The sequence below is a fragment of the Mizuhopecten yessoensis genome, unplaced genomic scaffold (genome assembly GCF_002113885.1).
Source record: "Mizuhopecten yessoensis strain PY_sf001 unplaced genomic scaffold, ASM211388v2 scaffold9465, whole genome shotgun sequence".
In the NCBI taxonomy this organism is placed as follows: Eukaryota; Metazoa; Mollusca; class Bivalvia; order Pectinida; family Pectinidae; genus Mizuhopecten; species Mizuhopecten yessoensis.
This window is the reverse complement of record NW_018408061.1, coordinates 195,941-212,778: the sequence shown is the minus strand read 5'-3', so window position 1 is coordinate 212,778 and position 16,838 is coordinate 195,941. Positions and strand designations below refer to the sequence as shown.

Here is a 16,838-nt window from a genome sequence, read left to right as displayed (position 1 = left end):
AGGATAGGTGGGTATGTAGTGGTTTATAGTAAGGATAGGTGGGTATGTAGTGGTTTATAGTAAGGATAGGTGGGTATGTAGTGGTTTATAGTAAGGATAGGTGGGTATGTAGTGGTTTATAGTAAGGATAGGTGGGTATGTAGTGGTTTATAGTAAGGATAGGTGGGTATGTAGTGGTTTATAGTAAGGATAGGTGGGTATGTAGTGGTTTATAGTAAGGATAGGTGGGTATGTAGTGGTTTATAGTAAGGATAGGTGGGTATGTAGTGGTTTATAGTAAGGATAGGTGGGTATGTAGTGGTTTATAGTAAGGATAGGTGGGTATGTAGTGGTTTATAGTAAGGATAGGTGGGTATGTAGTGGTTTATAGTAAGGATAGGTGGGTATGTAGTGGTTTATAGTAAGGATAGGTGGGTATGTAGTGGTTTATAGTAAGGATAGGTGGGTATGTAGTGGTTTATAGTAAGGATAGGTGGGTATGTAGTGGTTTATAGTAAGGATAGGTGGGTATGTAGTGGTTTATAGTAAGGATAGGTGGGTATGTAGTGGTTTATAGTAAGGATAGGTGGGTATGTAGTGGTTTATAGTAAGGATAGGTGGGTATGTAGTGGTTTATAGTAAGGATAGGTGGGTATGTAGTGGTTTATAGTAAGGATAGGTGGGTATGTAGTGGTTTATAGTAAGGATAGGTGGGTATGTAGTGGTTTATAGTAAGGATAGGTGGGTATGTAGTGGTTTATAGTAAGGATAGGTGGGTATGTAGTGGTTTATAGTAAGGATAGGTGGGTATGTAGTGGTTTATAGTAAGGATAGGTGGGTATGTAGTGGTTTATAGTAAGGATAGGTGGGTATGTAGTGGTTTATAGTAAGGATAGGTGGGTATGTAGTGGTTTATAGTAAGGATAGGTGGGTATGTAGTGGTTTATAGTAAGGATAGGTGGGTATGTAGTGGTTTATAGTAAGGATAGGTGGGTATGTAGTGGTTTATAGTAAGGATAGGTGGGTATGTAGTGGTTTATAGTAAGGATAGGTGGGTATGTAGTGGTTTATAGTAAGGATAGGTGGGTATGTAGTGGTTTATAGTAAGGATAGGTGGGTATGTAGTGGTTTATAGTAAGGATAGGTGGGTATGTAGTGGTTTATAGTAAGGATAGGTGGGTATGTAGTGGTTTATAGTAAGGATAGGTGGGTATGTAGTGGTTTATAGTAAGGATAGGTGGGTATGTAGTGGTTTATAGTAAGGATAGGTGGGTATGTAGTGGTTTATAGTAAGGATAGGTGGGTATGTAGTGGTTTATAGTAAGGATAGGTGGGTATGTAGTGGTTTATAGTAAGGATAGGTGGGTATGTAGTGGTTTATAGTAAGGATAGGTGGGTATGTAGTGGTTTATAGTAAGGATAGGTGGGTATGTAGTGGTTTATAGTAAGGATAGGTGGGTATGTAGTGGTTTATAGTAAGGATAGGTGGGTATGTAGTGGTTTATAGTAAGGATAGGTGGGTATGTAGTGGTTTATAGTAAGGATAGGTGGGTATGTAGTGGTTTATAGTAAGGATAGGTGGGTATGTAGTGGTTTATAGTAAGGATAGGTGGGTATGTACGACCGATGTGGTCAATACATTACTTGTTATTGAAAAATAGCACATCGTCGATAGGCATGAATGTGAGAGGAAGTTGTCCTCGCTTGGCTCCGCACTGGGCACACATATCCTACTCATTCGTACCTTTTAAAACGAGAAGATATACCTTCATGCCACGCATGTGACACTCCATTTACAGTGGAGCATTATTTAATAGAATGTTCCGATTTTAAACACATTCGTGATAACTACTTCCGAGTCCCGGATATGAAAACACTTTTCAGTTCCGTGGATTCGAAGGCATTATTTAACTATTTGAAAGACATCGGTCTATTTTATAGACTCTGATGTCTTTTAACCCACCTTATCATTTTTGACGTTATATATATATCGCATATTCCATATCATCTGTTCGTTATCTCTTTTATTATTTTAACTCCCTTTTATTATTTTTATTATCTACACATACAATGCGAATACTTTTAAAATGAACCATTTTATCTGATTTCATCTTCGCTATTCACATGTTTGTTAAAAAAGTAAAATAAATAAATAAATCACCATAGCCCTAAATGACCACAGCCGTCGATGGGCCGTTAAACATAAACAAACAAACAAACAAAAAAATGAATGTGAAATAGGAATGTATTGAGAAATGAAGGTTGGTGAAGATAATTGAAAAACACTATGGTCACTCTCATGATCCTATTGGGGTATTAGTTATGTCTTTGTGTGATATGATGATCGATGTTTTTGATTACACTCATCAATGTGTCTTGTCCTGTTGACACTACTCCGGCTCCCTTCACGAAGACGTGTCATTACTTGGGTTTGAGAAACCCTGGTAATGACACGTGTTATCGATAAGGTAAAACTCATCTAACTTTCCGGAACACCTGGCCTAACTCTTATGTACCTTTTTAAATATCTTCGTTAAATCCGGTCATTTTGTGTGCTAGTGTCAAAAATTTCAAGTTCAATATGTTTGAATTTGGTTTCATTAACAAGTTAGGCATTCTTTTGTTGTTTCTGCATTACATATAAATATACTGACTCTCTATATGTCAGAGCTAGTAGTTCCATCATATGTGAAAGTGAATGGCTTCATTATATCTAGAAGTGAATTACTTCATTATATGTGAAAATAAACTGTTCCTTTAAATCTGAAAGTGAATTACTTCTTTATATGTGAAAGTGAATTGTTCCTTTATATGTGAAAGCGAATTACTTCTTTATACGTGAAAGTGAATTGATCCTTTAAATCTGAAAGTGAATTACTTCTTTATATGTGAAAGTGAATTGTTCCTTTATACGTGAAAGCGAATTACTTCATTATACGTGAAAGTGAATTGATCCTTTAAATCTGAAAGTGAATTACTTCTTTATATGTGAAAGTAAATTGTTCCTTTATATGTGAAAGTGAATGGCTTCGTTATATGTGAAAGTAAATTGTTCCTTTGTATGTGAAAGTGAATGGCTCAAAAAAATGTGAAAGTGAATGAAATGTTTATAAGTGAAAGTAAATTGCCTCATATGTCGAATGCACTCCTTAGACATTATTGTATATTATTATAGATGTCGGGATTTATGGACCACTTAAATAGTTCGAAAGTACAAAACATGTTAATACCACTAGTTTAATGTTTAGGAAGGAACCACTAAAAACACGTAGATAGATTAATTGTTTTATCATTCTTTATTTACTATAAAAGCTCACTCATTGTTATTCGTTCTTTCTTCTCTCACTCTTTCTCTTCTATTCTTCCTCGCTCTCTCTATCGTCCACGATCTCCGTTGTTTATTCAACAGTCATCCATGCGTTTTATGAAATATTGCAATAAAGGGACTAACATGATAAATCACAGAAATATAGTTAAAAAATATGATGATTGAATAATATATGACGCAAGTGTATCACGTAATTAACGAATACATTCTTGGTCGGCTAGCATACATACAGTCTAGGTAGTATGTGGTCATTTCACATAACTCAGATACTCGTATATAACAGTATGCAGTCATTGGTCGGAAAGTCAGCCAGGCTAGGTAAAATAGTATGCAGTCATTTGTCGGAAAGTCAGCCAGGCTAAGTATAATAGTATGCAGTCATTGGTCGAAAAGTCAGCCAGGCTAGGTATAACAGTATGCGGTCATTAGTCGGAAAGTCAGCCAAGCTAGGTATAACAGTATGCAGTCATTGGTCGGAAAGTCAGCCAGGCTAGGTATATTAGTATGCAGTCATTGGTCGGAAAGTCAGCCAAGCTAGGTATAACAGTATGCGGTCATTAGTCAGAAAGTCAGCCAGGCTAGGTATAACAGTATGCGGTTATTAGTCGGAAAGTCAGCCAAGCTAGGTATAACAGTATGCAGTCACTAGTCGGAAAGCCAGCCAGGCTAGGTATAATAGTATGCAGTCACTAGTCGGAAAGTCAGCCAAGCTAGGTATAACAGTATGCGGTCATTAGTCAGAAAGTCAGCCAGGCTAGGTATAACAGTATGCGGTTATTAGTCGGAAAGTCAGCCAAGCTAGGTATAACAGTATGCAGTCACTAGTCGGAGAGTCAGCCAGGCTAGGTATAATAGTATGCAGTCATTGGTCGGAAAGTCAGCCCAGCTAGGTATAACAGTATGCAGTCATAAGTCGGAAAGTCAGCCAAGCTAAGTATAACAGTATGCAGTCATTGGGCGGAAAGTCAGCCAGGCTAGGTATAACAGTATCCAGTCACTAGTCGGAAAGTCAGCCAGGCTAGGTATAAAAGTATGCAGTCATTGGTCGGAAAGTCAGCCAAGATAGGTATAACAGTATGCAGTCATAAGTCGGAAAGTCAGCCAAGCTAAGTATAACAGTATGCAGTCATTGGGCGGAAAGTCAGCCAGGCTAGGTATAACAGTATGCAGTCACTAGTCGGAAAGTCAGCCAAGCTAGGTATAACAGTATGCGGTCATTAGTCAGAAAGTCAGCCAGGCTAGGTATAACAGTATGCAGTCACTAGTCGGAGAGTCAGCCAGGCTAGGTATAATAGTATGCAGTCATTGGTCGGAAAGTCAGCCGAGCTAGGTATAACAGTATGCAGTCATAAGTCGGAAAGTCAGCCAAGCTAAGTATAACAGTAGGCAGTCATTGGTCGGAAAGTCAGCCAGGCTAGGTATAACAGTATGCAGCAATTGATCATGGTCAAAAACAGACATTATACGTACGAATCTGTACGAATCTGTAGCCATTGGACGGTATCAGTCAGTCACCCATACAAAATAAAAATAGTAATACAAAATGTATGTAGTCGGCTGTGACAACCAATGGCAGACAATGCAAGCCATGATTATATCAGCATCATTTGCAATCTGTGGTATTATGTAAATAAATTTGAAAAAAAATTGCGCTGTTTCCTGTATATTAGATCTTGTCTCCATATAAATATGTGTAAGCAAACTAATTTGACTGTCTGCCTTGCTAAGAAAGACAACTCTGTAGTCATGTCGAGTCAGCAAGCCTTGTCACGTACAGCTTTATGGCTAGATGATTGAGTAAAACACATATCCTAGTGATCCTAGTCACGTGTATTTTCTTTTAGAAGATAAAACGTAGCACAAGCCATAGAGACCATGGATTATACACAGCTATTTGGTAAGATCAACAGTTTGTAGCACACGCCCTCGCGTTCTAATCATAAACATCTAAATGTAAGTAGTCGTCAGACATAGGATTCGAGCGACACGCCGGTCCTCTTTGACACCTCCGTGGCAGTGTAACTTTCACTGTCACTGAGGTCCTTCTTACGGGCGGTAAAGTACGGCGATAGAGCCGTTTCTGATGCCTGCAAACGAAATCAATAATAATAGTAAAGTAACTAAATATCAGTCACCGATTCATCACAAGTTAAATTGTAACAAATATCTTTGTGTGGTGCATAAATCATTGGATAAAACAAAAAATAGTATTTCCCATAACATGTTTGTAAAAATTAGGGTACAATGCAGTTTGGTAACACATTTAATTTTTAAAACGAATTTTATTTGGCTTTTCAAGGGGAGTGATCTTGTCTTGTACAGTGTTTTTTTTTAAATATGCCTACCAGTTTTAGGGTTTGTACACACAATTAGTGTAGAGTTGACCGGAAATACAAAACCTGTTTTTTTTTTTTGGTATACTAACAGTAGTCGTATGATCGAGGTACATACAAGTACCTTGAGTTTAACATTGTCACAAGGTAAGCTACATGTAGGACGTTGACTTACCCACAGTGTGCTTTGCGACTTCGTTTTGTCCGAGGCAAAAGCGTTGTTGACGTAGGTTGCCAGTTCCTCCCAGGGGTCGAGTACCCAGCCCTCCACATACGTCACGAGTTTGCGGTGTTTCACCAGGGCTGGACCCCACTCTCGAGTCGGGGTCAACAGCAGCTTCACTTTCTACGGAGTAAGTTAACACATAAACATTATTTTAAGCTGACCAGACACAATTGACGCTTAGTCTACCAACAATTAAATGTCAGTTTGTCCCATTATTACATCGGAAAATTTAAATTATCACAAAAGTTTGTTGTTTGTGTGTCACGACGTCCTTTTAAAAGTTATTGTCATTTAAAGACGTACCAGGTAGTGATTGGAGGAAAACCGGAAGTGGTGTTACTTTAGTGCTATGAAATTAAATGTTAAGTCACGGATCTTTTTGAAGTGACGTCCAACTTACCTCAATGCAGCCGTCTTCGTCGTCCTCTTTTGAGATCTTGTAAAGCATGGTAATAGGAATGGCTAGGACAGAGAGGAAGGCCATGATCCAGCCCAGCGCGTCCGCCCAGCCGGGGTACTTGTAATCTCCATACTCGGAGGGGGTGTAGTCAACAAAAGTAAAGATGAACAGGGCCTGAAGAATAAATTATTTTGGATTTAACATATGTTTTAGTCCGGCCCTTTATGTGGATTAAGTAAAAATATGAGCAGTCTCGCTATATTATGTGGGAAGAATGGGATATATCCATCTAGTTAATATGAAATTGCAGAAATGTTAGAAAATTGATTTTGCTCTTAACAAACCAAAATAGGTGACTAGCAAATTGTCATACCAAGTTACTAGGGAGTTACTGGTTGAGGAAGACCATGGACAACTTTTGTTCAGACTCCGGTTTTACACTGTGTCTATTTTCATATGTATCTAGTCAAGTTATCCTTCCTATGTACTGTACATTGCGTTATATAGAAAAGTATTTGTCTTCATCAGTATATTTCTTCGTAAAATGAAAGAAAATGAAATTGATAATGCAATAGCATAAGAGACGAGGTTATCAGAAAGACTATACTTACCACCAGTGTTACCGGACTAATTACCCACCAACAAATCTTCCACCACATCACCATCTTAAAGCCTAGCATAGTCTCTATATCCTTCAAGAACCGATTTACGCCTGCAACATTAAAAGGAGTACAGTAAAACATTAGCATTGATGTAATGAATGAGAATGAAAGAATGAATGATTTGAAGTTTGAGAGAAGAAATGAAAAGAAAGAGAGAATGAAGGGAAAGATGCCTCCTACGTGAGGTTACATTATGAAAGAGGGATGAGCCCGGGGTACCCCAACCCTGACATCCCTCCCAAAAGATGCTGGGGAAATTAAATCCAATTTGAAACTAAAACAAATCAATTCAAAACATTATCATCGTATAGTCTTAACAATGTTAGAAAAAATGCGAAATTTCGGTATGATGGAGTAAAACAGTATGGGATTGTTGGTTGTTATATAATGCCGAGAATGCTTCATTTCATGTTTTAATCGCTTAAAATGAAACATTTTGCCATTGAAGGACAACAAATGATATTAAACAGGACTGAAACATATTTATTTCTGAAAGACTGACTCTTAATTAAACAAAAACATAAATAACTGAAAAAATGATTAATCAAATTAACCCACTGAGATTGAATGTCTGGCCAATAGACACATACAATCGAAACCAGTAAGGTAATAAACACTGATAATATTGAACAAATGATTTAACTGACATATTAAATTGAGATACTAAGACAGATTAAGAATTAACAATTCAGAACCATGACATTTACACGACCTTTTTACTAATGAACAAAAGAGAAATCATGTTACAGAACCATAAAGATTGAGACCTAATTAAATAAGGTAAAAAGAGTGACGACCAATAAATGACAGCGAAACTGAAGCCCATGAAAGACAGATATAGTGAAACAAGGAGTCAGAAAGACTAATTCCCAACATTTAAGGCATAAACAGATACTCAACAAGGAAGACCTTTAAAAAACGAGGAGGCGACAGATTCTAAAGAACATTGGACAAGCCATAGTTTATACACTGGCTTACCGTATACGTAGGCCACACATATATTCTCAAATAGGCCGATGATGAGGAGGGTCCAGCCTCCCACATAGTTGTCCATCAACTGTAGCAGGTACATACCACCCTACAAAGCCAGACAGCAACTATAGAGCAATAGTTACATGTGATGTAAACGTGGGCAATGTGTGGTGTGCGTACAGATGTATACCGAAATGATGTAAATGTATAATGTACAAATGTATACCGAAATGATAAAAATGTATAATGTACAAATGTAAGCACGAACTTTGTAAAATATCAAATTATACCCGACAATAGAACATGTACAAATGTATACCGAAATGATATATAATGAACGAATGTATACCGAAATAATATATAATGAACAAATGGATACCGAAATGGTATATAATGAACAAATGGATACCAAATGATATATAATGAACAAATGTACACCCAAATTATATATAATGAATAAATGTATACCGAAATGATATATAATGAACAAATGGATACCGAAATGATATATAATGAACAAATGTATACCGATATGATATATAATGAACAAATGTATACCGATATGATATATAATGAACAAATGTATACCGAAATGATATATAAAATATATAATGAACAAATGTATACCAAAATGATATATAATGAACAAATGGATACCAAAATAATATATAATGAACAAATGTATACCCAAATCATATATAATGAACAAATGTATACCAAAATGATATATAATGAACAAATGGATACCGAAATGATATATAATGAACAAATGTACACAGAAGTGAAATAATAATGTAAAAAACGTTTCCACGCACTTTGCAAAATATCAATTATACAATAAAACATGTAGAATTGTAGGTACAAACGGCGTACACATCCATGTCAGAGTAAATATTACTGGTTGGAAATTGTAGCTAGAATGACATCACTGTCTTTAACACATAGTCTAAAGAAAACATCTTGTTGTATATGTCCTCAAAGTAATACACCATACAACGTACAAGCATAATTATAATAAAACAATCATTTTGATTTGCTAAGAAAAAAATCTTTTGTACACAGGCAGTAATGATGACATGCATGGAAGACAAAAAGTTAGCTCAGTCAGAGGTAGTCCAAGAAAGAAGAATACTATACAGATACAGAGGATGACTAAAGTTTTCTTTGGTCGGAGATGTGGAAACTGATCGAGAACTCCCGTTAAAACGGTCTCCAACATAGCGAACTGGAAAGGAAAAGACATAGTATGCAGTAAATCACAGCATCCAACAATAACAACTAAATTTGGAAACGAAGAGTTACAGATTGCAAAATCGGTCTACACGAAAGTCAAGTAAAGTGAGCGTTAAAATGCCTACTATATGGTTACACACATGTTTAGTTGGAATTAACACAGGACGTTGCAAACATATCCACTGCATCTAACATGGCGAACTAGGATGTTAAATGGGGACGTTTTAAAAACGTTTATATATATCTTTATTTCTTGCAATAGACAGTATTGTCTTTGTGCTTCATACATTTACAATATTTGCAAATATGGTAGCTGTACAAAATAAGTTCCGACAAGCTTACAACAGGCATCTTTAATACAATTTCTACATAGTAAACACAATCTGTACATACAAAATGTAGTACATTTTAGTTTTCACAGTGAAACAACAGCATTAAGTGTTACATCATTATGAGCAAAGGATACACTGACATATGTTTATATAATTCTGATTTAATAATACTTCATTTCTTATTTCATTTGCTTTATCAATAAACATTGCTAAATTTTGAATAATAGTTTTGTTCTCCGATGAAATAAGTTCAACATTTTTTTCCATATTTGGTCAAATAAAGTATCTCCTGTATAAATATTTAACAATATAAACAATACGCTACTGACAGCAACATTTACCTGACTGTCGAGTCCCAGTGTGATGAGCATGAAGAAGAAGAGGATGGACCAAAGAGGAGGAGGTGGCAGGTTGGTCACCGCCTCAGGATATACCACGAACGCCAGACCCGCACCTGTAGGTAGGGATGGACGGTTGACTTACGCGTGTATACAACATCAATGTCTATAACTCAAAACTGTATGACAAGTGAGTTACAGGACAGTCTCTACAATGTGATAATATGTCATCGCATCCCTTTAGATCAGAAATAAGATCAGTACTCACCGTCCTTAGCAACGTCCTTCACCTCCACGTTCAGCTTGTTCGCCATGAAGCCCAAGTAGGAGAATATGACAAACCCGGCAAAGATGCAGGTGAGAGTATCTCCCAAACTGACGATCACTGAGTCTCTAAATACAATGTAATGATAAAAGAATTAGACAAGTGTAGGTAGTAGAAGTATGTTTACTCTTATAAGGATGAACATCACACACACATGTTGTATACACTATACAATTTGACAAAAGATACAGTATGGTAAAAGGTAATTTCACTGCACCTCATATCTGTTTCTTCCAGTACTCATATGTGGTGATAGAGGCCAAACAAGGTGGTACTCTGCACTTGAAAAACCGGAAACAGGCCTTGTATATATTACTGATAAGTGTGGAGGTGGCAAAACATTAAATGTTGTACATTGTAGTGGCATTTTTTCTTTTACACATGTTGTTGCATAATATCCTCCATGACAATTACTACTTACTCTTTACAATGTAAATGTTTCTATTGGAAGGTACGTACAGTGTAATTTACTACATTCACATTGTTACCAACACACATACCTATGGTGGGAGCTACGAGTGGTTATGATATGACAGTTACTTACTTGAGGATGTTGTTATGGAACCGATTGTAGCTAGACAACGTGACCAGGCCTCCACCAGCAATGGACATCGAGAAAAAGATCTGAACGGCGGCGTCCTTCCATACCTGTGTGTGGTGGACATGTGTCAGAATGTTCACAAGGATGATACTGTTCGAAGGGCCGTGGAGGTTTCATAACGCTACATATTTACGTTTTCACTAATTGATTAAAATCAGATGCGACCATTACAGTAGTTTTTAACCGGGGTCGGTTCAACTGAAACCTTAAGATTGTTATGTTTCTCTAGTAATTCCCAAAGTTAAAACTATATACAAGCAGCCTTGTTTGAATTGGTAATCAGAACGTTATCTTATTTGATTCAAATGTGTTACTTAAATCTTTTAAATCACTTGATAGTGACCTTTTTTTGTTCGACCTATAGTTCTTGACCTAACCCTATTTAATGGTGTCGTGTACTTACCCTGGCGTCCAACAGCCTCCCCCACTCCGGGACGATGTAGTAGTACACGCCCTTGCCCGCCCCCTCCAGGGTGATACCACGGAAGAACAGGATGACAAGAACGACGTAAGGGAAAATGGCTGTGAAGTACACGACCTGTAGGGAACACATAGGGAACACATAAATCAATGTCTTGATACCTTAAATTTGAAGACACTTACCACCGTTAGAGAACACATAAATAAATGACAAACACGTGTGGATACCTTAAACTTCACCACATGAAAGAGGAACATCTTCATGAAATCCTTAGATATAAACGACCAAATTGATGACGTACACCACTTCACCTGACAATCGAATTACAGTAAAATTCACAACCTCTAGAGAACACATATGTTAGTGACGTTTAACAACTACTAACAGCACACAATGCAAATCAATGACGTTATGATCCTTCAAGTTTCAAAAAAAACAGAAATCCACAAAAAGAAGACGCTTTCTGTACGAAACACAACACAAAAACTCTCAGAAACTTAATACAAAGTCACTACAACATTCTGCTGCTCGGCGACCTGAATAATCCCACCATGGTTTTGATGCTTTGGCTTTCCATTACCCAGGTATCTTATTAAACTGGTTATGTTTAGACATACATTGTGCCATTGTTAACTATTTCAAATAGTCATCTCTCTCCTCGAAGGTATGCACGTTTTCCTCTCTTGTCTCAAAGATTTAAGACTTGTACTAAACGTTTCCATTATCTATGAGACTCACATCGCATGTTGTCTCTGCCCGCGGCATTTACCTTTCCCGTTGTCTTGATACCCTTGATGAGGCAGAGGAAACAAACGAACCAGGCGAGGAGCAGACAGAGGACCAACTCCCAGCGTGGCTGTCCGAAGTCTTCCAGGCCGTCACTCAGACCTAGCGCCCTGTTACTGTAAATGTCAGTAGAACTGTGTGAATACTTACTATTGTTTAGTAAATGTATAAAACACAGTGACAATAAACGTTATAAACACACTGCGTCAGTTATATTACGATTAGTTACTTGAAACAAAATAAACAAAATGCTGCGCTAAGTTAATAAAATGATTCATCAAACAATGTACTCGGTTACAATAGAAATGCTACCAACACATGGTAAAGGTACTTCAGTAATCAAAACAATATCCGTCTGGCTATTGTAAAAACAAAAAGAAGTTGGTCTATTGCAATAAACATAGCTTACTTGAAATATTCTTCCGCCGGTGATATCCTCTTCCGGCCTGTCGCGTTGGTAAATAAGGTGTCATTCCACAGTCCCTTGAATTTACCACTCACAAAGCAGGACCCGTTAAGGAACTTCTCACCTACTTCACACTTCACCAAAGGAAGTTTGAGGCTGCAGTCTGGTGGCAAATCAAAGTGTTATCATCGAAAACCTTACATCGAATAGCATAGGCAACAATTTAAGTGAATGACAGTCTAACAATAAAACAACATTGCTGTGTTTTATTGCGTCTATTTTATACTCCGTCTTACTGTTGGTGTTTCAGGATCTGTTATACCCAGTCGCATTGACATTTGGTAGTGTCGTGTTCCTTTGTGCTCTTCAAATGCCTTCCTTGGTAATTTCTCGCTTTTTGACTTAGTGTTGAACGTTTGAAACGTCAGGAAGGCAATGGGTATTTAACATTAAGGGTAATCCCAACAACTGGTTTACCTGTTGTCAGCATAATGTGACCGTGTAGAATACTGTGCTCGTTGCCCTCGGCATGGTATTCCAGTGAAGTAGCACTATAAGGTACTTCAATTACCTTAACTGTTAACAGGACGATAAACAAAATAAAACAAAACAAAATGATTGTCATACTCCATCATATTTGTCCTTGCTATTTCAGTAATTGTATTTTTTTACCTTTGATGTTCATGTATTTGTGATATTTACCTTTGCTGTCCCAGTTATTTGATATTTACCTTTACTTTTCCAGTAATTGTGATTTTTACCTTTGCTGTTCCAGTATTTGTGATTTTTACCTTTGCTGTTCCAGTATTTGTGATATTTACCTTTGCTGTTCCATTAATTGTGATATTTAACTTTGCTTTTCCATTAGTTGTGATATTTACCTTTGCTGTTCCAGTATATGTGATATTTACCTTTGCTGTTCCAGTAATTGTTACATCCCTGCCACGGAAGAGTGCTAGTGAAGGAAGCGAACATGTAGAAGTAGGCCCAGGCGAGGATCATATTGTAGTACATTGAGGTCCCGGCCGAAACAATCACCATGGCGATACCAACACCTACAAGGTGAAGGTCAAACTCTTGATATCCGTTGACCAATTTGATACCTGATGTTTTGTTATGCTGCACCTTGTGGAAACTTGATTCCATCAACAATGAAATGCTGTTAATCATACGTAAAAAATCTCACCATTATAGAGCATAATTTCACTCATATGATAAGAGGCTTTTCGTATTGCGGAACATTTTCAACCGACTAGCAACCATTTATTATTTGTGATATGGGGACGAAAATTTCAACTTAAACCAAATTATTGGAAAGTTTTTTAAGTTTCTCCACTGTTTCATAATTTCATCAAATCATGCAACAGATTTGTGTGCCCGTTTGTTTTATACGTGGTAACAGAATATGTTTAAATCCAAACCTTTGAAAAGCGGCGCAAATTTCCAGCACGTCATGGGGCCGCTGCTACAGAACTGACCGAGACAAGCCTCCATGAAGAAGAGAGGGACACCGATGATGATCATCATGATAATAAATGGGATGAGGAAGGCCCCGCCTCCGTTCCGGTAACATAGATACGGGAAGCGCCAAACATTACCAAGACCCACGGCGTACCCCAACAGGGACAACAAGAAGTCGAAACGACCCGACCAGTTCCCGCGCTCTTCGTTCTCGTCAACACCGAAGATCTGCTTCCGGCTGTCCGTCGTCTCCTCCGTCATCATCGTACCCTGATAATGACGTCATATTCAGATTGTGATTCAATTTACAGTTTGGTGATTTAAATTGACACGAAAGTGTGGACATGTAATTCCGTTCTTTTTAGAGAAGGCTGGTCTACTGTGTGCCTGTCTGTTATAGTTTATCCTTCCGGACGTAAACCAAGTGTGATGTACACATTTTTTTTGTTTCAATTTACGGATAGGTTTCGTAGTTTACTGACACTATAGTTTTCGTTGCTGCCAGAAATGTTTTCTTTGTCCTGGCGAGTAGTATCCGACATACTTAAGATTTTAAAAATATATTCACCTACCCTTGAGGGCGTCCGAGAGTGGCCTCGCTTTGGTCTGTACACCCCAGGGTTCATGGAGGTTTTGATGTTCCTTGGGTTGATCCTGGAGTCGACTGAGGTGGACTCGGAGTCTGCATCGTTCAAAGCGTCCTACAGAAACAACATAGAGACCACATGGAGAAAAAAAAGAATAACAAAAAAACAAATGCAGTGTAAAATATGGAGAGGACAAACGTTTTAAAAGAAGTTGCACTGTATTGTTTTGATAATGATAGGGGTTTCAGTGTTCTTTTAAATTAAAAACACACCATATTTTATTGATTTTGTTAAGTGAATAAAAGTTATCACAAAACTTTTAAAGTCTTTTATTCTGGTTAGCACGATGGTAAAGAGTTTGGGAAGTGGTTTTGTTCTTTCTGTAGTAGCTTTTTGTCTTTGAAAAAACTCAAGGGTTTAGTTTAGGGAAAGAAAATCTACATCATTATTTGAATCATAAAATGAGTCAGCACTGGCCAACTAAGTGTATTTAGGTTTAAGAAGGAAAGCTAACAATGCCTGGCATATATTACATTTTAGAGCATAAACAAACAGACCGAGCTGTTCACGTGGACAGTTTATTATAGTATTATAGTATATATAGACTTAATAAAAGTAACATGTCGATATTAAGAGACTATTAAATGTTTGCGGGTATCATTCGTTCTTATACTTACTGTCATTTATATAGCGGGTTATATTTATACATACTTACGTTGGAAACACTATTTTGTCGCCGGCCCGGAAGTTTCACGGGGTAATCGATCCCGACCAGATCAGGGAGTTTGGACATTGTCGAAGGGGGTTGACCATTACCAACGGGTGGTCTGACGTCATCGTCCTCTGACCAGCGGTCATGCTAGAAATTAATGCAATGATATATAAATAATAAAGCATTCTGAATTATTAAAGTATGATAATGTTAACGTGTGCTCTTTTTTATGTGAATGACATAAGATTAAATAACCGTTCAGTAGAGTACAGGACCATTATTTATAGTACAGGGTTCGTACTTATTACAGAGCTTTAACGCTCATACTAATATTCTACACATAATTCAACTGTATTATGTACTTAACTACGGTAGCGCAACTCGATAAAGAAATAAAATTTAAAGATTGCAAGCAATTTTTGCCAATCCTAAAACTTAACTACATGCTTCAAAATGAAATAAAAGGTTACTGTCTTGCATGAAAGCTAGGCCAGGTGATACTGACGGCGTCGGACGTAGATGGTGTTATACACTTGTACGTGTGTCGAATATTTGTCAGATTTCCGGTATTTAAGCTTAAAGCTAAACCCTATAGCCATAACATTGAGCAAGTTTACACGTACTGTTGTCAAACTATTGAACGCCGCAAGTGTGACATAAAAGAAGACTATAAAAGGATGTACATGTATTGTACCACGGAATTAGATTAGATCTAAGTCCGTGAGTGTACAGAATGAGTGTCGCATGTGGTTACTCGTTCATGCTTAACTTACAGTATACAACACAACTCTTTATAACAGACATGTCTAAGTACATTGACCGATATAGTTCTGTTAACCTTAAATGGTGTACCACTATAATTTGAAAGCCTATACAATGACATCACGCCGTGTCAATGTATACTGTCTATTACGTCTGTAGGCGAGTACCACACTGTATTACAGTAGACGTCAGTGTAAACCGGTGTGGTACTCGGTATAACTTCGGTGGTTCGTATTCAATATACTTACCCGCTCATCCTCGTCGGACATCACGTTTAATTGACCTCGGGTGACCTCTCTTGTGTCGTTCAGAACTGACCTGTTGCTGTTATTATGCCATATTTGACCGTTCAACTTCCCGACTGGTGTTACTTCCGGTACGGGTAGGCGTGGAGTATTTTTAAAACTAACCTAGCTAAGGTCGTATCCATCCAGGTGTGACGGTGACAAAGCTTGACCTCTGTGGGTAGATCACCTCGAGCTTTAAGGACAAACACACAATGGCAGGTGTGTAGTCATCTTACCAAGTTTGTGTGTTTATACTTATTCGCACCTGTACAGTAAACTACAAACAGAAACGACAGCCGGGCAAGCTCCAGTCACGTTTGAGTAAATTCGAATATAAACACACGAAACATACCTTATTATGTAAATACACCTGTTTAGAATGGCATGTGTCATATCTATGCTCTGATTCTCTAGGGGCTGTTCGTTTAAATGGTCTGTTTTTAAATGTAACAGTTTCGGGTAAAATACTAGCTGACCTGCAAATGTTTATGCAGGCCTTATAATGCTTTGTCAAGGCTCGCCTGAAAGCAGCACCACACTACTTGGTCCGACCTTAAACGGCCCTGGTTCTTGTTCCATATGATGGAGGTCAACTTAATAATAATAATAATAATAATAATAATAATATCTTTTATTTTTACATGGTTACATATTTAGACATAGTCTAGTTTACAATACGGCCCTAGA

At 37.5% G+C, this 16,838-nt stretch overlaps 1 protein-coding gene across 1 annotated transcript; it reads right to left on the bottom strand.

Moving 5' to 3' along the window:
* Positions 1-3,256: 3,256 nt before the first annotated feature.
* Positions 3,257-16,446, bottom strand: LOC110458154 (sodium- and chloride-dependent glycine transporter 1-like). The gene is made up of 17 exons (XM_021509747.1): positions 16,113-16,446; positions 15,106-15,249; positions 14,376-14,504; positions 13,764-14,073; positions 13,254-13,397; positions 12,346-12,505; positions 11,920-12,052; positions 11,133-11,267; positions 10,673-10,776; positions 10,072-10,196; positions 9,807-9,919; positions 8,961-9,125; positions 7,907-8,006; positions 6,878-6,978; positions 6,267-6,440; positions 5,816-5,986; positions 3,257-5,394 (listed from the first exon to the last, which is right to left on the bottom strand). The coding sequence occupies exons 1-17, from the start codon at positions 16,131-16,133 to the stop codon at positions 5,272-5,274; spliced, it is 2,352 nt and encodes a 783-aa protein (XP_021365422.1). The 5' UTR covers positions 16,134-16,446; the 3' UTR covers positions 3,257-5,271.
* Between the last annotated feature and the right edge of the window lie 392 nt (positions 16,447-16,838).

Excerpts from the sequence above, each read along its gene's own strand:
- LOC110458154 (XM_021509747.1), bottom strand. The coding sequence starts at position 16,133 with ATGTCCGACGAGGATGAGCGG. Across the intron at positions 14,505-15,105 it reads GACAAAATAGTGTTTCCAAC|GACGCTTTGAACGATGCAGA; the intron begins GTAAGTATGTAT and ends TTGTTTCTGTAG. Across the intron at positions 6,441-6,877 it reads TTAGTCCGGTAACACTGGTG|GCCCTGTTCATCTTTACTTT; the intron begins GTAAGTATAGTC and ends TTTATTCTTCAG.